We start from the raw sequence: 24454 nt of genomic DNA on the forward strand, positions 1-24454 counted from the left end.
GCCCACACCCACTCCCTCACCCTCTCGACAACTCCCTCTGGTGGCCAAAGGAGTGACTAACCATGTGTTGGATGTATTTTTCCCTTAGATGAGTGTTGCAAAAAGGCTTATTGCATACCTTTAAGCGCCGGGAGAGGTCGGCGGCGCAGGTGTACGGCGCGTGACCTTGTAGCGCAGAACGTGACCTGACCTGACCTGGCGCCGCGACCTCTTCCGGCAGCAGCATCCCAGAGGGCGTAGCTGCCTGACGGGGGATGCTGCCCATCTTAGACATATAAACACACACTCTCGGGGGATTAATTCAGGTGTGGTGGCCCCCGCGCGGATGGACGCCCCACGAGACGGGACGATATACAACAACAACAGCAAAAATAATAACTCAACCCCCCACCCCCCTTGTTTCCCATACTGTCTAATATAAATGAGTTTCGGGTCGAATCTGTCAATCTGTCCGCAACTTTCCGACTAGCATCTGCCTCGGAAAATGAAAAACCGCTTTGGAAATTTAACAAGGAATGAAAAATAACTACGCATTGTCGAAATCTGGTTATTTTGGCGATATTTCATTTTTATTCCTCGGTACAGGTTTCCGAGTGGTGATTTTCCGAGGTTAGTGGTGATCGGCATGGCGCGTACAAATTGGCAAGGATGCAGATTAATCACACCCTCATAACATGACTACTAAATATACTTGCCGACCCTCCCCCTCCCCCCCTTTCAGTCCTCGGCGCGCTGTATTAACCCCCCTAAACCGAGTGTGTCTTAGCCTACCCCCAGTTCTCCTTTTTCTCTCTTCTCTCCCCCCCAATCTTGAGGGAAAAAGATTGGAGAGCGTTTATATTGTGAACTCATCAATTGACCAATCCTATCGCGAAGGACTTCATTTTGATCGCCAGTTCAAGCCGTACTGGACCAAGTCACTGATTAGGAGCCTTTGTTTTTCCTTTTTAATTTTGTAACTCATTTTTGTTTTATCATTTCAGTTTGTCCTTGAGCGTAAAAAGCTTCTCCTATAGCAATGTGTATGTTGTTTTTTGTTTTGTTTTTCTGTTTTTATTCAGCTTTCGATTTTTTATTTTTTTCACTCAAGACCGAGGGGCGGAGATTTCTTTTCCTGCTAAGTTCCGGTAGTTTATTTGTTTTTTTTGTTTTCCTTGCGTCTATGAAGGGATCTCTCCATCCGTGTGCGTGCGTGTGAGTGTGTGCGTTTGTGCGTGTGTGCGTGTGGTAGTAGTAATAGTAGCTTTGGTTTTTCCAGTTGACTGTTTTTGTATCATTTTTTTTTTTCTTTTTTTTTTTCACTGTTGTTTGTTTGACTTTTTTTTTTACGTGTGCGGCTCATGTTGGTGTGGTCGTGTGCGCGCGCGTGTGTGTGTGTGTGCGCGCCGGTGTGTGTGTGTGTGTGTGTGTGTGTGCGCGTTTGTGTAGTTGGTTCTCCTGTAATGGGTCTGCTTGTTGCTTGTGCGTTAAAAAAAAAAAAATGATTGAAGAAAAGTCGAAAGATACAGAGCAAAAAAAAAAAAAATACATTAGTTACGGCTCAAGGCGAACATTCAGAAAAAAAAGAAAAAAAAAAAGCTCTGGCAGGTCCTTTTTTGTGTGTGGTAATTTTGTGTTTTCCTGTATTTTTGTGACGCTGTATTTTTTCGTTTTTTTTCCCATCAACGTCAAACACAAACCACTTTAATTTCTGCCACTTTTTGTCACGTTTTTTTACGCCATACGAAATTTACATAACTCGTTCCCTCCCTCCCATCCACTCCTTTCCACTTTATTTTCCGTTTCAACGTCCCGGATTTTATTTTCTGCTTGTATTCCGCTCGGTTACGTCTTTCCAGCCCACCTCTGTATCTTTAACTTCCTCTTCAGCGTCTTCTAAGTGGTCAGTCTATGTGTTTTAATTTAAGTGCCTGATTATGTTATGTATTTTTAGTTCATGTTCCTTTATGTTTCACTAATTTTAAGGAACTCCCCTAGTGTCAAAAAGCATTCAGATATCACTATTCTATCCTTCACTAAGTTATAAATCAGTTTCCCGTTCAAGCCATTCAGTCTAGCGAGTCAAAATCAAATCAGTCTCGTAACGTCAATCAGTTTTGCACCTGTTTTTGCCTTGCTTCAATGGCTTGCAACTCAAACTCTATGGCTGCGGCTTGCTGAGGGCTAACCGTGGTGTTCCGAAGCTCAGCGCAACACACCAACCACACACAGTAATCGCTTTAACAACACTTGTGGTTCAGATCTCTTTCGTGCTTTCATGTGGTTTGTCGATGTCAGTTCAGGATTTACGTTCACCATTATTTTTTATTTTTTATTTTTTCATCATTTCACATTCACCGTTTTTTTTTCCCGAGGTTACCTGATCACCTCCGCAGATAGAGCTTTCTTCTTTTTATAGTCTTTGGTACACCTCATTTCCATCAGTTATCCACATCAGTTTAGGTTTTCTTTCATATTCTTTCACACGTATTCAAATCCAGCTTTTTCTCCTATTATCGTATCGCTAAAGTTGTTATCTGGTCACCTCCGCAGATAGAGCTTTCTTCTTTTTATAGTCTGGTACACCTCATTTCCATCAGTTATCCACATCAGTTTAGGTTTTCTTTCATATTCTTTCACACGTATTCAAATCCATCTTTTTCTCCTATTATCGTATCGCTAAAGTTGTTATCTGGTCACCTCCGCAGATAGAGCTTTCTTCTTTTTATAGTCTTTGGTACACCTCATTTCCATCAGTTATCCACATCAGTTTAGGTTTTCTTTCATATTCTTTCACACGTTTTCAAATCCATCTTTTTCTCCTATTATCGTATCGCTAAAGTTGTTATCTGGTCACCTCCGCAGACAGAGCTTTCTTTCCTTCTCTTTATAATCTTTGGTACTCCTCATTTCCATCAGTTATCCACATCAGTTTAGGTTTTCTTTCATATTCTTTCACACGTATTCAAATCCAGCTTTTTCTCCTATTATCGTATCGCTAAAGGTGTTATCTGGTCACCTCCGCAGACAGAGCTTTCTCCTTTCTAATCTTTTTGCTACTTTACATTCACCAACATATTTTTTTTTTGTCTCAAGTTCTAAAGTCACTTACGTCATTGTGTTACCAGCGCAGAGTTTGGGTTCAGTCACAATCCTTATAAATTCAAGCAGTCACTCTTTCTTGTCCCTTATCCCTTTCAAAAAACAAGTAAATCATAAAAAAATTCTTGAGTTTCCCCTAAAAGTTCCACCCCCATTAACGATTTCTCTTGCCTGACTGATAATTCTCATGTTAACTATTCTTCTAGATCAACGAACTCAACATTCAGGTCAACGATCTCCGCGGCAAATTGTAAGTATCCATTTATATAACCTAGGGAACAATGTGTATTTATTTTAGCATGTCCCCCCTTGAAATGTCCCTGGTCCGTCCGTGCTCTGTGATTCCAGTGACGTCATGTGAAAGCGAGTGACATTCTTCCCTTGCCCAGAATGTCCGGTTCCGTCCCTTCATATACTAACAATAACAGGATAAATTAAGGGATGTAGGGTGTGTTTGCTAGCTCGTACGCGCATTTTATATTAGTACCCACGTCAGGAATAAGTCTTCTCTCTCTTCATCTTATTGTTTAATGCCCTAATGTTCCTTTATGGGGTTGGACAAGCTCTATATCCCCCACTCTTGTCTTGAAAATCGTATGCGCTCGCCTTACTTGTGTTCAGCCTCCTCTTTCTCCTCCTCCTCCTCCTCCTCCTCCTCCTACTCCTTGAAAAATTATGCTCTGGAAAATTTAACTGAGGTACACATTCTACATTTTGCTAATAGGTCCTTTTTTCTGCATCACTTTAATTAAGGATATTTATTCCAGTCCCAAAAAAACTTAGGTCACATTTATCCAGTCCCAAAACATACAGGTCACATTTTTTCCCACTTTATCCAATCCCAAAAAATTCAAGTCACATTTTTCTCCATTTTATCCAATCCAAAAAACATCACATTTTCCTCCATTTTATCCAATCCCGAAAACCCCAAGCCACATTTTTCTCCATTTTATCCAATCCAAAAAACGTCACATTTTATCTAAACCCAAAAAACTCGTCACATTTTCCTCAATTTTATCCAATCACGTTACGAAAAACCTCAACATTTTCAACCATATCTTTCTATCCTGATGTGCGTACAAATTGGAAGTGAGCGTACAGACTGGTAAACTCGCCCTACCACTTAAAAAAACAGGAATAAACTCACTTAAACGTATTAAGCTTAAAATCACACCCTAAATTAAATTGATAAAATGCCTTCTCCCTTTTTATGTTGCTTATAATTTGTTCTCCCTTCCCGCTGCGTCTGCCAGTTCGGACGGACCTCACAGTCACCCCGGGGCATAAAGGTGCTAAGCCACGCCTCCCCCCCACAGCATGCAAGCTTCACCCTTATGGCCCGGGGCGTAGATGATTAAGTTTTGGTCAAATGTTTACAGTTATGAGCATTTTTCCGGGTTTTTATTTGCGTATAGAAATATTACTCGTACGTACTTTCTCGGCATAATCGCTAATAATTCATAGTTTTTTACAGTAAATAAAGTTCAGAATTTAAGTCCAGAAATATATCTTAATGTATACAATCAACAGAACTTTTTTTATCATCCAGAATCCTTCACATTTACGCCAAACTAATTTTTCCCTCATTCAGTATTTACCCAAACTCTATATCACATACGAGCATTTTACCTCATTTTTCATCACGGACATTTTCTCTCTCATAACCGTAACATTTGACATTTTATTATTCAGTACGTCTTGGAGCGTGACTCAAATGAATTCAAAGGAACGGAGATTGCAAGAAATAAAAAAGGATCCGTCGCTCAATCTCCTATTTCCCTCTTAACCTTTGCATTATTTGAGTCACAGTTACCGATGTCTCTTAAGTTCGGTTGATGATGAGTCAATATTCACTGTTCTGCCTTCTTGAATATTACCTTGGACATATGAGGAAGATTATCATACGTATTTCTGTGCACTTTCCGGCATTTCTTACACGCCATTTCATACATGTACGTCTCATAGAAATTTATACAGTTCCTCCTATTCACTTTTCATATTAATAACTCAACTCCTCCATACAGTAATTTGGGAGATATATATAAAGATTAGCTGTTGTTGATATTAGTTCCTCTATTATTCTATACTTTGACATTTCCAAATTAGAATTGGAATCTTACATGCCATTTCATATTACGTCTTATTAGAAATTTATACAGTTCCTCCTATCTACTTTTCATATTAAAAACTCAACTCCTCTATACAGTGATTTGGGAGATATATATAAAGATTAGCTGTTGTTGATATATTAGTTGCTCTATCATTCTATACTTTGACATTTCCGAATTAGAATCTTGTGAACTAATCTGTATTGCCTCCTCTAAAAATGTCTAAGTTGATTACGGCATTGGTTTTTCTTCCTCGTATTAATAACTCAACTCCTCCATACAGTAATTTGGGAGATATTTATAAAGATTAGCTGTTGTTGATATATTAGTTCCTCTATCATTCTATACATTGACATTTCCGAATCAGAATCATGTGAACTAATCTGTATTGCCTCCTCTAAAAATGTCTAAGTTGATTACGGCATTGGTTTTTCTTCCTCGTATGTCCGGGAAACTCTTAATTATATATGTTCTGATTCCTTGCACCCAAGATTTATTACTATATTGCTTCATTATTATTATTATTATTATTGTTATTCATTTTGTTCCACTCACCCACCCTCCACTAATGTTTCCTCTACGGGCATTTTTTCGCCTTTCCGTATTTTGCATTTTTCGATTTTTGTGGCATTTTTCACGGCATTTTGCATTTTCATTTTGTTTTGTGGATTTTCACGGCGTAGATTTTTCCCCCTATGGCCCTTTTTATTTTCCAAAGGCAACGATTTTTATATTTTTTTTGTTTTTCGTGAGAGATTTTTGGCTCCTCACTCTCCTCCGTCCCTCTCCGCCATCTCTCATCACCTTATTCCCACTCACCTACCCTCTCATTCCCTCCCTCTCCACCACCTTGCATCCCAGACCTCTCACACCCCCACCTTGTTCCCACTCATCTCCTCTCCCTCTCCACTCTATCCTTTTCCTTCTATCTTTCCTTCCCTTCTCCCTTCCCTCTCTCCTCTTCTCTCCTTCCCCTTCCTTTCTCTTCTTCCTTCTTCATCCCTTTTCTCTCTTCTCTTCTTCTTCCCTTCCCTCTCCTCTTTCTTTTCTCTCATTCCAAGTCACCATCCACTCTTTTATTTCCTACAAACTCCTTTCATGCCCTTCCTTTCTCCTTTCTCCATTTCCTGTCCCTTCCCATTCCTATCCTTCCTCACATTTTCATCCCTCTTCTAAGGTTGCATATTCCTCCTTTCAACCTAACCTAACCTAACCTCAACCTCCTTCACCCCACTTATCATCCCTCTTCTAAGGTTGCAGATTTTTCCTTGCACTCTCTATCCCCTTCAATCCACTCCATCCCACTCCTAGGTTGCATATTCCTCCTTTCAACCTAACCTAACCTAACCTCAACCTCCTTCACCCCACTTATCATCCCTCTTCTAAGGTTGCAGATTTTTCATTGCACTCTCTATCCCCTTCAATCCACTCCATCCCACTCCTGCATCTCTCCACCACCACCACCAATCACAAACCTATTTTCTCTCCCCAAACCCATTTTCTCTGCCCCCGCTCACTCCTCTACCCCTCACCCACACAGCATCAAGCCCACCCTGAAGAAGGTCTCCAAGTACGAGAACAAGTTTGCCAAGCTGCAGAAGAAGGCCGCTGAGTTCAACTTCAGGAACCAGCTCAAGACTGTCAAGAAGAAGGAATTCGAGCTCGAGGACGACAAGGAAAAGGTGAGGGAGGGGCTTTGTAAGGGGAACTCAAGTATTTGGGGGTCATTTTTTTTATCTTGGGTCGGAATCATTGGTATAGGCCCATAGGGTATTGCTTTTTGAGGGGAACTCAAGTATTTAGGGGAAATCTTTTATCTTGGGGCAGAAGTCATTGATAAAGCAAGGTATATAGTGTGTCTTATTCTATCTTGAAAGGTGTCTGTTAACTTATATATATGTGCAATAGGGTTTTATTTTTCATGAGTGACAAAGGTAAACGATTCTCAGTAGTGGTTTCCTTAAGTAGTCTTTCCCTAAGGTAGCATGTCCTCCCTCTTAGACTGAACATGAAGGGAACTTTTTTGATACTTTTAATAAAAAAAAAGATATTATTGAAGTTTGATGCATTTTAATATTTTGTGTAGAGTAAGACTTGCTTCTCATAACTTTGGATCAATCAAGTCTATTGCATATTATCAGAGTTTTCACATATTTATTCACTAGTATTTATATGGTTAGAGTCTGCTCAGAAAGTGTTAAAATCAGTTCATTATAATCAAGACCAATTGTTTTCTCCCTGTGTGAGTGGTCATGTTGTTTTTGGTTTCTTTCTTTGTTTTATTTTCTTTTATTTTGGTTACTGTTTTGGTTTGATGTCGGCAGTCGCTTCATTTCGACACTTGGAAATGATCGCTCTAGTGCACACCCTCTATAGTTTTCCATTCCACCGAGAGCTAAAACCAATGAAATCTTTCCTCATAAGATGTAACTATAGATGAATGAAGAACAGAATTTATAGTGTAGATCCTCCCCCATATTGCTCTCCCCCATATCCTCTGGCTCGGGAAGGGGGAATCTGTCACACTCACGAAGACTTGATTTCCATGCGAGACAGTCCAGGCTCGTCCCAGCTCCTCCTTCCCATATCAACAAAGGAATTCATAGTGTAGATCCCCTTCCAGTATATTGTTCTCCCTCATATCCTCCTGTGACTCTGGGATGCAAGAAGCTGTCACACTCACAAAGACTTGATTTCCATGTGAGACAATCCAGGCCCGTCCCAGCTCCTTCCCTTATGACTGAACACAGGAATTTATAGCGTAGATTTCCCCATATTGGTCGCCCTCATTTCCTCTGGCTCGGGAAGGGGGAAGTTGTCAATCACGGAGGTTTGATTTCCATGCGAGACAGTCCAGGTCCATCCCAGCTCCTTCCTCTATAAATGAAGAAACACAAGAGGGTATACAAACTCCTCCGCTGCATCTGAGTGTTTTTCAAGTAGTATTTTCCATATTTTCTGATAGATCTAGTTGTACAAATTTTTTCACTGTTTTCAAGAGACATAAAGCTTGCATAAGTATGTGCAAAACTACAACTAAGCGCTTATAACAAGATTAACACATAATTTATTGTTCCTATCAGTGAGGTGCGGTTTTTCATGTCGCGAGGGCTTGGACAAGTTACCGAAGCATTACTTTTTTTTTTTTTTTTTTTTTTTTCGTAGCGTTCTTTTCAAACTCTCTTTTTATTTACTTTATTTTCCTTTATTTTTACTTTTCTTACATTTTATTTTATTTTCCGAGAGCAAATCGAGCTCCAGTGGCATTATTTTACGTTATTTTTTTCATTTTACGTCATCAGTTATTTTACGTTGTTTTACCTTCCTATTTTACATTATTTATTTCATTTTACGTTATCAGTTATTTTACATCATTTTACTTTCCTCTCCTTGGTTTGTGCGGCTGGGTGGTGGTGTGTTGGTGCGGCCGCGTGGCGCACGACACACACACACGAACACAAACCTCACGAACCAAAACCTGAAAGAATGACAATGACAGCAAAAACTCCCTTAGTATCATGTGTTTATATTTTGTGTCAAGGAACAGAAAAAAAATCAATCTCTGCCACTTGAAAAAAAATTAAAATCATTAGAAATTGGAATAACATCAAATTGGAACAGAGAAAAAAAGAATCAATCTCTACCACTTGAAAAAAAATTAAAATCATCAGAAATTGGAATAACATCAAATTGGAACAGAGAAAAAAAGAATCAACCTCTACCACTTGAAAAAAAATTAAAATCATCACAAATTGGAATAACATCAAATTGGAACAGAGAAAAAGAATCAATCTCTACCACTTGAAAAAAATTAAAATCATCACAAATTGGAATAACATCAAGTTGGAACAGAGAAAAAAAGAATCAATCTCTACCACTTGAAAAAAAATTAAAATCATCACAAATTGGAATAACATCAAATTGGAACAGAGAAAAAAAAATCAATCTCTACCACTTGAAAAAAAATTAAAATCATCACAAATTGGAATAACATCAAATTGGAACGGAGAAAAAAAAATCAATCTCTACCACTTGAAAAAAAATTAAAATCATCACAAATTGGGATAACATCAAATTGGAACAGAGAAAAAAAATCAATCTCTACCACTTGAAAAAAATTAAAATCCTCAGAAATTGGAATAACATCAAGTTGGAACGGAGAAAAAAAAAATCAATCTCTACCATGTGAAAAAAAATTAAATTATCAGAAATTGGAATAACATCAAATTGGAACGGAGAAAAAAAAAATCAATCTCTACCACTTGAAAAAAAATTAAAATCATCACAAATTGGAATAACATCAAGTTGGAACAGAAAAAGAATCAATCTCTACCACTTGAAAAAAAATTAAAATCAAATTGGAACAGAGAAAAAAAAGAATCAATCTCTATCACTTGAAAAAAAAAAAATCATCAGAAATTGGAATAACATCAAATAGAAAAAAGGGAAAAAAACTCACTCCAGTGCATCTTTTGAACGCTGGATATCACCACCCTGTTAGTCGTGTGTTCGTGTGTGGGTGCAGCGCCGGGCCGTGCAGGGCGGGATGGGGCAGGTCCTTCAAGGGTGTTCGCCGCTCCCTCTAAATCAAAATCTTTTACGTTCCTAGCTCGCCAAGCCTGACTGGGCGGCTGGCGGACCCGGAGCCGCAAAGAAGGTAAAACCGCCTTACACACACACACACGCACACACACACACACACACGGACATTCGCACACTCTGATTTCTTACGTATTTCTTCCTCTCTCTCATTCTCGTCAAATTACGCCCTTGCCAAATTACATAGTTACTGATTGGAAAATGGTTAACTTGACACTAATTTATAAGAGTAACAGAAAATGCCAGATAATTACAGGCCCATTAGTCTACACATGAGGTGAGGTCCTTGAGAGCATCGGACAAAATTGTGAGTTACCCAGAAGGCCACTCGCTAATACTTGGATTCACAGCTCGGGTTCAGAAACGAGAGATCCTGTCTGTCAACCTTACTGACTATGTGGTGTTCCTTAGATCCCATTTCTTGCACTTCTGATATTCATACTTTACATCAATGACATTCATGTTTAGGTTCCATTACCAAATTTACTGATGATGCATGGAGTGGAAATTCTTTATTAATGTCATTGCAGAACAAGCTCCCTTTCTCAGAGGTTAAGTGCAATTCGATTAGTTCATATAAATATAAACATAGCCACTTCCTCTATCTTGATAATTCCTGAAGCAGAAAGCAAAAATTGGCATTGTTTCACTTTGATTCATGGACAGACCAATAAGAAAGAGCTATGGGGCCTATGCGATCATCTATTTAAATCTCACTCCATCGCTCTTTCTCACTCTCACACACACACACACACACACACACACACACACACACACACACTCACATAAACGTACAGGTGTTTTTCCGCTGGCTAGCAAATTAACCGACTGCTTCTCTACAGGCGGGCGCGGAAGAGAAAGCCCAACGCACATCGGCACCAACTCGCGCAATTTTTCCCTTCCCTCAGCCGTGCCGTGCGGGGCGTGTCTTTCTCTTCCCACGCCCCCACCTCTGCGGAATGCTTGGATTATTTTTTTTTTACGTTCTGAGCCGTAACGTTTTGTCTTAACGCTTTTGAGTTGAGAGGACTTATGTGCATTTCTTTTGATTAGTAACACGTATAGTAAGTCATGCAACACACACACACACACACACACACACACACTCACAGTAAAACATTCCCTAACACACACACAAACACAATATCATTCACTTCAGAACACACACAAACACACACACACACACACACACACACACACACACTCGTACGCACTTATATGTTACTGAAATCTAGCGTACACTAATAAGCACTGGCCATTGCATTCATATTTACTGAGACATATATTTCAGTACTTACTAGCAAGGCTTTTAGTCATCTACCAAGTCTAGTCACCTGAAGGCATCTTAGAGTATACATTATGCTTAGATGTTCCCGTCAGTAATACTTAACTAATGTGATGTTCAAGCAACAAAACAAACCTTAATCTGTACCCACAAATCCACTTCCCTGAAAAGTAATTAAAGAATGCTTCATTTAGTTTTCAAAGGTCATTTACATACTTTCATTTATTAGATCAGTAATTGTTGGTTCATATAATTTCCTTGTCTTTGGTGTCTACAAGAGCAGGACGCTGACTCCTTGAGGGCAGTGGCGCTCCTAACACCTCCACACCTTGAGGGCGGCAGGAGTGGAAGTACCAAGCTTTCTTTTAGCTCTTCCCGTTACGTGAACAAAATTCTTCCCAAGTTTTTCGTACTTATATAATGAGTAACATGGAAGCGAAAAAGTTCAAATGCTTGATTCTAAAGGATTCCCAATCAAATTTCTTATCCAAAACACTCCATGGATACAAGATGATTAGCTCCCTCATGGAAGGATCAAGAACCATTACTAAAAAGATTGGCTTATGGTTGAGGAGTTTATGACATGTACATTGAATTTTTGTCTTGAGAAAAGTTTTTAGTGAAGATTTTTTGAAGTGAAACAGTCATGGCAAGAATCATAACTTACTGGAAGGCAAACACACACACACACACACACACACACACACACACAGCACCAACAAAACTACCACAAAGGCAAAAATAATAACGATAATTGCTATAATAATAAATACATTAATAATAACAATCATAACCCTATATTATAATAACCCACAACAACAGTAACGAAAAATAACAGGTATCAAAATAACACCAATAATGATAATAATAATAAAAATGATGATAACAGCGGTACTTGTTGAGTCTGTCCTGTGGCTTGTCTCCGCCTAACCCTTGCCTGGCCGAGTGTGAGCCTAGCGTAGCAGCGAGGCGTAGCGTTGGTGGTGGTCCGTGACGGCCGCACCGGGCAGCCAGAGAAAGCCGCGTCGGTCCCTCCAGGCAGGCCGTTTTTTCCTAGTTCTCAGCACAGCAGCGTCGCATTCATCTGTTCTGTCTGTCTGTCTTGTGGCCGTGACCGCTGCTCCTGTTTTTTGCCGTCTGCCTCGGCCTAGTGGAAGCCGTTTGGTGCCATAGACGCTTTTTGTATTATTGTTTTCATCGTTTTTTATTTTTGTATCCGAGCTTGACGATTGCCGCTTTTCAGTCTCGTGTATGTCAGCTTCTTTTTGTTTTTGTTTTTTGTAGTTTCAAAGTCACGTGTTAGTCGTCTCATCGCTTCGCTGCTTTATTCACCGCTGAATGATTACGATGTGGACGTGTATCTTAAAACTCATGCTTACACTTTGTTTTGTTCATTTTTCCATTACTTTAGTTACCGTCATTAAGTGGGAGTTTTCTCTTTCTTATTTTTATTCAACATTATAGAGAAAACGTTTGCTTTATTTTGACATGCAGTAACAATGTCCCTTTTTTTTCTTTTTGTGGGTGCGGGTAATTTATTTCTTTGCCGTGTGCTGGTCTGTGAACGCTACCACGACTTACTCTGCGCGGCGGCGAGAGTGTGGCGCGGAACATGCCAAACATTCCTAGGTGTATTGCCATGGGTGTTGGTAGTAGTGGATGCCTGGCGGCCTAACAGCATGGAGGGCGGGTGAGTGGGTGTGTGCCGGGGGATGGCTGACGAGGAACAACTGTGAGGTATTGCATTTCTCATTAATAGAAAGTCTGGTTTTGTAGACGCATAGTCCGTCAACGCCAACTCCCAGGGTTGTTTCTATAAGAGGCAATCTGAGTGGAGGAGGCCAAGGGGGCGCCCACAGAGTTCATGGCGTGGGCAAGTCAATAGATTTTACCAGGATGCACTTGGGATGAGGAGGCCAGCATGGGGACTTTGACTGACGGTATATTTCGCGCCATAAAACTCTAGGGTCCCGGACTGCCACATTTGCCTTACCTTCGTTGGCCCAAGCTCCTGTGTTCTGAAAGTCTACAGTTTGGTTGTTTTTCTGCGTTTTCAGTGTCAAAGTCTTCCATCAAGCCTTAAATCAGTCCCCTCTCAGCCATTGTCAGTCATCCGCGACACACTCCCTCACTCGCTGCTGTACTAACCCACCTGCACTCTTATCAATACTCGATTCGCATTAGCATGGAAAATAAGCCCCACCCATGCTCGTCCAACCAATGAGATTCAGCCTCTCTCAGCGTGCACTAATCACAGCCTGAGTTCGAGAAGGGGTGTGGCCTCCCCGTGCACAGTAGACAAGGAAGGGTTGGGCTTGTCTTCCATGTTAAAGTGAACGGAGTATAATGTTAAGTGACGTCTCCCTGTGTTCTGCCTGTGGACACTTACGGGAACATGAGCTCTTAAGTACATAGTGTTTATAAGTGAACCATCTACTTTAGGTCAACATTCTCAGTCTGTGTGTTCCCCTGACCGAAGTAGCAGAAGTAATTGTAGTTAGTGTAGAGAATAGACTGACATCGTTACCCTGAATATTAGCTTTAAGGTCATTCTTATCTGTTTCAGAGAGTTAGATAAGTTAGGGTTAAGTTATGTGTGTGAGGAAGGGAGTGCTAGGAATGAGGAGGCAGGAGTCAGTATATAGCTAGGCCAGCACCAGTCACTACTCTTCTCGCTCTCCACACCCAGTGATCAGAGAAGGGGAACAGCGTGAGCCGCGCGCCCGAAGGTAACGCTGGACGGCCAACACACACAAAGAGAATGAAAAAAAATAAAAAAATAAAAATAAAGTAAAAATGAGATGCGATATCGTCACCTTCGTAAACAGGAGGAGATGGCGCCACTGTAAACACTTGCCTGCGCCATGGCGGGCTGGGGCCAACTACCATTTAGGCCTCTCAAGAAAAGCCTACCGGTGCCATAGGCGTACACGTAAAAAAAAAATGCTGCCTAAGTTACTATTTTCAGCTTTTCAGGAAATAAAAAAAAACTATCATCTCATTTGGCTAAAGACTTAGGCAAAAATGAAAAGGCCAATTCTAGAACACTCAAACCATGAATGACGAAGGATATACAAAAATGGGTGTCAAGTTAAAAAATTGGTGTAGACGAAAACCTGAAAATCACTGAAAAAATGACTTAGACAATTATTTTACGAGGGTGACGATATGTGACACGAAATTGTTGTTTAAATGTTTCAAAATGATAAGCTTTTTAGCCATTGAAAGTCTATTAACTGACTGTGTAAAGTAAAAGAAGTAAAAAGTTAAAACCCATAATCTCCCCCACCAAAAATTAAAAGAAATACCATGATTCATAACAATAAATTCCTAAACAGACAAACTTTAAAAATCAGCTGCTTCTTTCTTGTGGTATTTATTGATAACTCATGTCGTGGGGAGTGTCGCGCTGTGTTGGCCCGCAGGTCACCTTACCGAGGGCTGCTGTGTTGCGTACTGTGTTGCGTCGCTTATGTGTCAACCCGGCGGCTTGGTCACGGCGGCAGGGTCAGGGTCAAGTCAGGTCACCCCAGCATCTGTTAAACATAAACACCAAATTCATGCGATATTTTCCTTACTCTTTTTTAGCTTCCGATATTTTTTCGTTTTGAAGTTTAAATAGGTGAACAGTTTTTAGAAATTTTGAAAACAGTAAAATTCATACAATCCAACAGTCTGAATCAGTGCAAAGAGGCAATTATAATCCCCTTGAAAACAACTAATAAACTCTTAAAGGCGGGAAGTCATGATCTGAAAAGTTAACTGCTGTCTGAAGAAGGTCCGGAAACTTGCAGATCAACTTTGTAATCACACATATTTTTCTGCAATCCTAAAGTAACATGTATCTGCAAATCATCTCTCGTTAGTACTGCTGTCTGAAGAAGCTCCGAAAACTTGCTGATGAACTTACTAATCACACATATTTCTCTGTAATTGTAAAGTAACATATATCAGCAAATGATCTCTTGTTAGTACTGCTGTCTGAAGGAGCTCTGAAAACCTGCAGATCAACTTACAAATCGCACATACTTTTCTGCAATCCTAAGTAACATGTATCTGCAAATCATCTCTCGTTAGTACTGCTGTCTGAAGGAGCTCTGAAAACCTGCAGATCAACTTACAAATCGCACATATTTTTCTGCAATCCTAAAGTAACATGTATCTGCAAATCATCTCTCGTTAGTACTGCTGTCTGAAGGAGCTCTGAAAACCTGCAGATCAACTTACAAATCGCACATACTTTTCTGCAATCCTAAGTAACATGTATCTGCAAATCATCTCTCGTTAGTACTGCTGTCTGAAGAAGCTCCGGAAACTTGCAGATGAACTCACAAATCACACATATTTCTCTGTAATCGTTAACATGTATCTGCAAATCATCTCTTGTTAGTATGACCCGGCCTGGTATGACCCGACTTACCGCTGACCCGCCGACCCGACCTCTGCGTTTTGAGAGCGTTAACTCCGACACCAGATTCACTGTTCCAATAACGTTCTGTCGCGTGTCTTCACTGTAGCAGCTTTGTTTACGAATTGACTTTTCATTTCTTTGTGTTTTTGGTAATTCACTCCCCGTCGGCGAATCCTGAGTGCCCCAAGACTGGAGTAAATAGATGGATGAGATTGACGGAATATGTGTTAGTCAAAGCATTCAATCTCAACCCTAACTAAGTCGTGTAAATAAAAAATTGCCTTGAAGATCGCACAGACTCAGGATCGTCGACTGCCCCCATCTGTTGTTGCCCACTCTGCTCACTAAGACTCACTAATCGATTATGTTGTCGCTGCGTCTGTCCTTCCTCCTTGCGGCCTGTCATGCGCGATTTGTTTGAATTTTTTGTCCTTTTTTTTGGGTTCGCTTTCATGTTTTTTTGTTTTTGTTTTTCCGGGGCGGCATTTGTGTTTTGTAAAGTCCCAGCGGCGAATGTCACTTTCCATATCGACTTTGCATTTATTTTTTTTCGATTTGCGTCTGTGTAGAGTTAATGTCGGCTTCTTCGGACTTTATTTTCGCTGTTTTCCCGCGGTCATGCCGAGTCTAAACGGAGGGATTTCTGCGCTCGGAGTCATTATCGACGTATCCGAACATCCGCCACATTTAACGTAAGCTTTCCCAGTTCTGTTTGTGGCGTTTCCGAACCTTTCATTACGAGTCCTCTATGTCAAAATCTCCCGTTCAAAGCGATCCCTGCGAAATCCATCAGTTGTCAATCATTTTTCATTTTCAATTTAACTTTCTCATGTATTTTTGTCACTGTTAAGTTTTTGCCGTTCGAGATGATTCCAGTTCCGTCCTGCGGTTGCCAAGTGTGCGGTCCGTGCGTGGGGTTCCTGAGGCTTGTCGGCGCGTCGATAACCCACTCTAAATAACAGCCACATTAATACTCAAGCCTTAATATCTCCTGAAGCGTGCAGCGAGGCGAGGAAGGCCGCGACGAGAAGAGGTGCGATGGGCGGGAAGGAGGGAGGGAGGGCAGGTAGGGTGGCTGGGGAGGCAGGCATTGTTGTGAGGTACTAGAACTTATACCCCATTCTGGAAGAGCACTGGGCACGCCTCCTTCACACCCTGACAGCCAATAATCAGCAACGTTCAGCTCAGTCCAAGTATTGTGTCACGGCCTGGCAGCTTGTACCCCGACCCTCGACCCCTGCCTTACCAAAAGAACCAACCGTGGCGTATTGTACAGTTAACGTCAACCAAAGCGTGAATTAACCAGCCAAAGGGAGGTTATTTCTTTTATTTTTTAATATTATTTTTATTTACAGCAAAGGAGACAGATCAAGGGCTTATAAAAAAAACAGTAATGAAAAAACACCGCGCTACTTACTGCCCCTAAAAAGACTGGAAAGGAGTGGCCGAAAGAGAAGTGTCATTTTAGGAGCAGCGAGTACCGGGCTATTTTATTTTTCACACTTTTTTGTTGTTGCCCTTGAGCTGCTGCCTTTCCCGTAAATAAAAATCCTACCAAAGATGACAAAAGTGACCTCCGCCAATCACCAAGGGGTCCAGAAAGGGGGTGAGGCTCAGGGCACCAGCTGTCAGGCCGCGACGGTACTAATGAGCACTAACCAGCCAGCCGCCCCAAGTGCTGTTCCAGAATTAGATCAAGACTCGTGTTTGTGTACAGATGTTGCCAATAACACGTGTTTTCTCCCTCTCTCTCCCTCTTCCAGGAAGGAGAGGAGGGCGCACCTCCGGCGGTAAGTGACAGACCAAAGCTTCGCGTCGCCCCAGTGGCCCCGCCCACCGCCGCCGCACCCCGCCACACCCCCCACCGCCCATATCACAGACCTACCATGCTATACTTACGTCAAACTTCCACCCATTCCGCTCACCTTCTATCTTTGCAGTGGTGATTTCCTTGGTGGTTCTGTTCCCCTTAACCCGGTAGCAGCGAGGATCGTGTTTCTTAATGGTCCCTCTAAGCGAGAAAAATGAGAAAAAAATCATCTCACACGAAACATTTCATAATATATATCAAAGCATTTGTGATCAGTTTATGTATCATCTATTTTTGGGGGTTTATAACATGACACAAATTTGGCCCGTCGCTGCTACACGGTAAAGCCACAAATTTGGCCCGTCGCTGCTACACGGTAAAGCCACAAATTTGGCCCGTCGCTGCTACACGGTAAAGCCACAAATTTGGCCCGTCACTGCTACATGGTAAAGCCACAAATTTGGCCCGTCACTGCTACATGGTAAAGCCACAAATTTGGCCCGTCACTGCTACATGGTAAAGCCACAAATTTGCCCCGTCGCTGCTGCATGGTTAAAACTTCAAACTCTAAACCATGCAAGATATAACCACAGGAAACTTAAAATCATTGACCCTAAACATGGTAAATTTAACACGAATCTAAACTACTGGAAACCTAAAATCAGTGATCCCTAAACATTGCAAATTTGACAAGAATCTAAACAACTGGAAACTTAAAACTCAGTAAACTCTAAATCGTGTAACTTTAAGAAGAGGAATTCAAATCGCTGTAAATCTTGAAGCATGCAGAGACCAATGTTCAGTACTGTCCACTCAGACCCCTTCCTATTGTGTCTCTTAGAAGGGGAAAGAAATGACTGACTAACTGAAATGAGGGATAGAAAGGAAGCACAGTCGGAATATGAAGATTAATCCTCAGTCTTTATTAGAACAGTAGATGATATGTATGGCTGAACTCGCTCTTTCCAAATAGTTCTAATTTTCCTTGATACGAGTGCTGGTAATTATCGGAAACCAGCAAGGAAATCAACAGACATTCCCAGACAAAAAATAAATGACGTAACATAAAAGAAACTGCGGAGAAGAATCAAGGAAACAAAAAAAAAAAATCCAAAATGAGAAAAAATTACCAACCAAAATCACCATTGCAAAAATATGAAAAAAAAAATGCCAACCAAAAATCAAGAACACGGAAAAATTGCCGACATCAGCGACTCCAACCCAAGTGGCGGTGGCTGTGGCGGAGGTGGCGGCTGGCTGGGCAGGGGTACTGAGGGCCCTGAAGCCTGGCCACAGCCTACTTTCACGCCTGCCAGCCCAACCCGCAGCCCAAGTCCTGTCCGGTGGGCTGGCGGGCATTAGTTCCTACTTGCCAGTGGTTTTCTGTTCTCTCTCTCTCCCTCTGTTCCCTGTGTTCCATGTTCCTGTTGTCCTGTCCTTAAAGCCCAGGAGACAAACACCCACAACAGGCTTCCTCTTCCTTCTTCCCTATAGTTGACGAAAGCTCTGCAGAGGCTCGGCCAGCATGGAAACACTCAAATCCCCTTACATACAGAATCAGAATCCCCTTGAAACAGAATTTGAATCTCTTTACCTGGAATGGTTGCCCAGAATCTTACTGTTTGCCATTGAAAAGAGAATACCGTCCTTTGCATAGAGAATCAGAATCCCCTTGAAACAGAATTTGAATCTCTTTACCTGGAATGGTTGCCCAGAATCTTACTGTTTGCCATTGAAAAGAGAATACCGTCCCTTACATAGAGAATCTGAATCCCCTTGAAACAGAATTTGAATCTCTTTACCTGGAATGGTTGCCCAGAATGCTACGGTTTGCCACTGAAAAGAGAGAACCTTAAACATGAAGACGCTCAGATCCCCTTACATAGAGAATCAGAATCCCTTTATAAAGACAACTTGAATCTTCCCAGAATGGTTGCTCAGAGTGTTAACTGTTGAAAAGAGAATATATTAGAGTTCAGCAGTAACTCACACATCTTACAAGTCTTTCACGACCCCAAAACCAAAATTAAAGTATCGCAAACCATATCAAACTTCAACCACAGATCCCAGAATGGTTCCTCAGAGTGTTAACTGTTGAAAAAAGAATGTACATTAGAGTTCAGCAGTAACTCACACATCTTACAAGTCTTTCACGACCCCAAAACTAAAATTAAAGTATTGCAAACCATATCAAACTTCAACCGCAGATCCCAGAATGGTTCCTCAGAGTGTTAACTGTTGAAAAGAGAATGTACATTAGAGTTCAGCAGTAACTCACACATCTTACAAGTCTTTCACGACCCCAAAACCAAAATTTAAGTGTCGCAAACCATATCGAACTTCAGCCATAGATCCTCCTTGCAAACCCCCCCAAAACACTAAAATTCAAGTACCTCAAACCATACCAAACTCCAGCTGCATATCCCCCTTGCAATCCTCTGCCCCCATGAGCTGCTGTCTCCCGAGTCTGCCCGTAATCCTGGCTTCCACAACACAGGGTAAAAGACATACATCAACCTCCTCTGGTGGTGGTGGCCGTAGATCCAGGAAGTGTGTTTAGCTAAGTTCCCTCTACTATAGTGCTCTCTTGGATTGCCGTGTTGCCCCGTCTCTCCCTCCCTCCCTGATCTTGTGTGTCCCTTTCTCTCTCCTTCTCTACCCATCCTGTTCCTTCCTTCCTCCTTCCTTCCCTCCCTCCTTCGTTCCTTCCTTCCTTCCCTCCTTCCTTCCTTCCCTTCCTTCTTCCATGATCTTGTACCTCCCTTTCTCTCCTTCTTCTCTACCCATCCTGTTCCTTCCTTCCTCATTCCTTCCCTCCCTCCTTCGTTCCTCCCTTCCTTCCCTCCCTTCTTCCATGATCTTGTACCTCCCTTTCTCTCCTTCTTCTCTACCCATCCTGTTCCTTCCCTCCCTCCCTCCCTCCATCATCTTCCTCCTCCTCCCTTTCTCTCCCCTTCTCTGCCCATCTTGTCCCCTCCCTCCCTCCATATCTTCCTTCTCCCCTTCCCTCCCCTCCTCCACCCATCCTGTTCCCTCCCTCCCTCCCTCCACTATGTTCCTCCACTTCAGTATCATTTCCCTCCCCTTCCCTCTCCTCCCTCCACTCTTCTCCACCTCAGTTATCTCCATCTCTCCTCCTCTTCCGCTCAATCTCCTCCAGTCCTCCACCTCCTCCACTTTTTTTTACATGGTGGAGATGAGTTAGTTTATTTTATTATTGAGGAGATGATCTTTTCTCCTCCCTTCCGCCTCCTCCACCTCAGTGAAGTGGAGATGAGTGACCTGTTCATTTTTTTTTTTATGCCTTCCGCTAAACTCATGGAAATTAATGTCGATTCAGCTCAGTTTAAGTCTGGAGATGATCTTTTTTCTCTTCCCTTCCCTTTTTCCTCCCCCATTAAAGTGGAGATGATTAAATTCCACCTTCCCAAAAAATCTAAGTGGAGATGGTTCAATTTGTCCCATTTTAATAGTGGAGATGATGTATCCTCCTCCCTTTCCTTCCTCTCCTCCCCTCCACTCCCTCCCTTTCCTCCCTTTTGTAGTGGAGATGAGTGAATGTGCCGGCCCGTAGTGGAGATGAGTGGGCACTAGTGGAGATGACTACCTTGACTGTCCTAGTCTAGTGGAGATGACCGGTTCGCCATGTAGTGGAGATGAGTGATTTTTATTTCCCCTTTAGAGAAGATGAGTGTGTTAGCCTTCCCTTAGAGTGGAGATGAGTGTGTTTTCCTTCCCTTGTAGTGGAGATGAGTGGTGGATCTTGTAGTGGAGATGAGTGGTTTCTGTCCCTTAGAGTGGAGATGAGTGGATCTTCTTGTAGTGGAGATGAGTGGTGTCTCTTTTCCTTCTAGTGGAGATGAGTTGATCTTATGGTGGAGATGAGTGGCTACCTTAGTGTGGGTTTTGGTCTCCCTCTCTTACGGGGAGATGAGTAAGGAAATGAGTGGGTAGTCTCCCTTAACTAGTGGAGAGCTTTGGATAGTCATCTCCACTTGGCGCCGGGAGAAGATGATCCCCCCCGTGTGTGAGGTTCCCCTGTTTTGGTCTTGCCGTGCCCCCCCCCCCACCCCCTCCCCCCCAGATAAGTTCCCCCATTGTTCCCACCCCCATTGTTCCCACCCCCCAGTACAGCCCCCGGAGCAGCCCCAGGCCCAGTACAGCGTGCCCCGTGTGTCCCCCCCTGCCCCTCCCCCCTAGGCCGCGTCACTATAATACTGAGAACTTAGCGAGCCTTGTGGTCACTAAACCCGGTGAGGGGCGGCCCCACGACGCGCCGCGCGCCGCCCCGCCACCAACACTGTCCTGTCCCTGTGCCTTGTGTCCATAAAGACCCTCGAAGACTCTCCTGAACACGACCTTGGAAACAGTTATGGTTTATTTCATCTTTGCTTTGTGTTGGTATACAGGCTGTGGCACCACCGCCCAGCTGCACCGCCCCGGGCTGCTGCGGCGGCGGGGCGCACCGCACGGCCCCACGCCCTCCCGGGGCTGGCGTGGCCCCGGGAGGCGGGGGAGCTGCTTCCCGCCCCGCTATGCAGTCCTGCAGCACAGCGCGGCAGCAACCCGGGGCGGTGCATCGCCGCGCACACTTTACTAACTGTTGCTCTTTTCCACAGACGGAGGGCGAGGCCGTGGCCGAGGAAGGTGAGTCTGTGTGGCCAGGCAGCCCACCCACACCCACACCCACACCCTCCCACCCCTTGTCACCCAACCACTGTGAAGCCTGGGGTGGCCCCATGCCTCGCGGGGGGTCATGGGCAAGAGTCGTGGGCCAACCCCAGGCTGTGCCCCCCTAGCACTAAGTCAGCCCCAGGGGTGTGGAGGCTGCCTCTCAGGCGCTGCCCCCCCTGGGGTGCCTCGCCTCCCTGGAGGATAATCCTTTTCTTTTGCAGCTAACTCGCTTTTTATCTATTATTTTATGATTTGGTTCCTTACTATTACGTTACTTTACGGGTGTGTCCGCGTGTACGTGTGTGTGGCGTGCCGTCCGTCCCGTCCTGTCCGTGGCGTGGCCCCCCCTCTGCCCCGCCCCCCCCGGGTAATAATGCCGCCTTCTCTCCCACATTAACCGCACACTAACAGGAGGGGAAGCCGCCCCCGCCGAGGAGGCTCCCGCCGGCGACGCCCCGGCAGAGGGCGCTGCCTCAGAGGGCGCCCCGCCTGAGGGTGCCCCGGCCGAGGGGGCGCCGGCTGAGGGGGCTCCGGCCGAGGGCGCCGCTGAGGCCGCCCCGGCGGAGGGGGGTGACGCCCCACCCGCTGAGGGTGCCCCAGCGGACGCCCCGGCCGAGGCCCCGGCTGAGCCCCCTGCCGAGGCACCCGCTGAGGCAGCCCCTGCCGAGGCCGCCCCGCCCGCAGAAGGTGAAGCACCGCCGCCCCAGGAAGGTAGAGTGTCGCCACCACCGCCTCAGCCGCCATCGCCGCCGCCGCCCTGCCCGGCACCGGCACCGGCACCCCTCCCCCCCCTTGGTTCAGCCCATTGGGGCTTTTTTTTGTTCACGTTCACTTTAAGTTGCTTGTAACCCGCCCTGTGTTGCCTCAGTGTTGTGGCGGCCTGACCCGCCACGCCACCCCCTCCCCCCCATCATTCAACCAACACCACCACCACCACATCATTCAACCACCACCACCACGACCACATCATTTAACCACCACCACCACCACCACATCATCATCTGACCACCACCACCACATCCACTCCTCCACTTCACCGTCACCACAACAAGCTTCCCTGCATCTCCACCCATCACCACCACCAGAGTCACGAGGTTAATTCCACTTCTCACACCTAACACCACTTCATCACCACCACTACACCACACTAACACTGCATTAAGAATCGTAGTCATTTTAACACCACTACTCTATAACCACCACCACTACCACTATTTCAACACCACGCCTACCACATCACTTATGTGGTAGGCGTGGTACAGGATCATCACCACTAACACATCACCACTAACACACCACATAACACCACCCACACCACTATCACCACCACCTCTATACCACAAAACACCATTACTATTAGACTTTGCAATACACACATACACACACACAAATAGATAGGTTGATAGATGATATATTGAACACACACACACACACACACACACACACACATACACACACATAAACACACACACCTTACGGATTCATAGATAGATATAGAGAAGATTGACCACACTTTAATAGATAGATAGATGATTTATTAATCACATAGACAGATAGATAGATAGAGATACACTTTGATCTTTCTCCGTAACTTAGAATGTCCGCTCGCATTAGACCATTCACCGAGCACAAACACATAAATAGATAGATAGATAGATAGCTAATGTATCAAACACACATACACACACACATACACAGTGAATCTAACACATAATCAGACCAAAAAATTGATTCCGAACTCACAAACACACACACACACACATCCCATCGCATCACACTCGCACACCGTCCACCGCCGTCCACCTTAACGCACCTCTGTCTCCTCTGCAGCGTAAAGTGGTCATCGCCAATCAGCCGTCAACAGCAGCACCAGCGGCGGCGGAGGGGGGATGACGCAGCCGGAAAGCAAAATATAATTGTCTACGTCTCTTGTCTTCGTTTTCTGTGGATCTTCGCGTGTGACGTCATGGCGTGTCAGAATTCTCCAATGAGCTAGAGAAGAAAATCAACACCCGAGAAATTATATATGAGAGAGAGAGAGGAACGCACCCTCGGAGAAGAAGAAAAAGGGAAGAAAAATAACGAAATCAAAACAGCAAGGAAAAAACATCGATTTGCTAGGAAAGGATGACAGCGGACAATCATGAAAGGGCAACCAGAGTCGAGGCCACAGCTGGGTTGCAGGGGTGCGTTCCGACCATCCAACTTAACCAAATACGGAACGATTGTCGCCATTTTTTTAACTCCACCAATTTTTTTCGCTAGTTAAATCTTCCTTGGACTGACTGTGAACATCATTACAATACTCTTAACACATATATACAAATACTATTATAAAACATGAATCTCCATAAAATTTGTATAACGCATGACAGTATTTTTTCCATTGTATTGTGAGCCCTGAAAAGTATGCATGTCAACATATACATAAGTTTTCAGCCCATACGCAATGATATGTGAAATTAAATACTTGTCAAAAACCTTAT

The 24454-nt window shown here is 43.5% G+C and overlaps 1 protein-coding gene and 1 long non-coding RNA gene across 18 annotated transcripts in view; one reads left to right on the forward strand and one right to left on the reverse strand.

Annotated features, from left to right (window-relative positions):
* Positions 1–24449, forward strand: part of LOC126983727 (troponin I-like) — a 60573-nt gene extending 36124 nt beyond the window's left edge. For 14 of the 17 annotated variants that reach the window (XM_050836791.1, XM_050836789.1, XM_050836792.1 and 11 more), the window contains 7 exons: positions 3288–3331; positions 6730–6871; positions 9799–9846; positions 17248–17274; positions 21914–21941; positions 22380–22679; positions 23799–24449. In XM_050836791.1, coding sequence (XP_050692748.1) covers positions 3288–3331; positions 6730–6871; positions 9799–9846; positions 17248–17274; positions 21914–21941; positions 22380–22679; positions 23799–23803 — 594 coding nt within the window. In that variant the 3' untranslated portion in view covers positions 23804–24449. The remainder of the gene's footprint in view (positions 1–3287; positions 3332–6729; positions 6872–9798; positions 9847–17247; positions 17275–21913; positions 21942–22379; positions 22680–23798) is intronic. The other 3 variants (XM_050836786.1, XM_050836783.1, XM_050836793.1) reach the window with 3 other exon arrangements.
* On the reverse strand, positions 5046–6721 carry LOC126983729 (uncharacterized). Its single transcript, XR_007736187.1, has 2 exons — positions 6523–6721; positions 5046–6398 (listed from the first exon to the last, which is right to left on the reverse strand). It is a non-coding gene; the product is annotated as an uncharacterized LOC126983729 (long non-coding RNA).
* Positions 24450–24454: the final 5 nt, after the last annotated feature.

Source organism: Eriocheir sinensis, chromosome 54 (genome assembly GCF_024679095.1).
Source record: "Eriocheir sinensis breed Jianghai 21 chromosome 54, ASM2467909v1, whole genome shotgun sequence".
NCBI lineage: Eukaryota > Metazoa > Arthropoda > Malacostraca > Decapoda > Varunidae > Eriocheir > Eriocheir sinensis.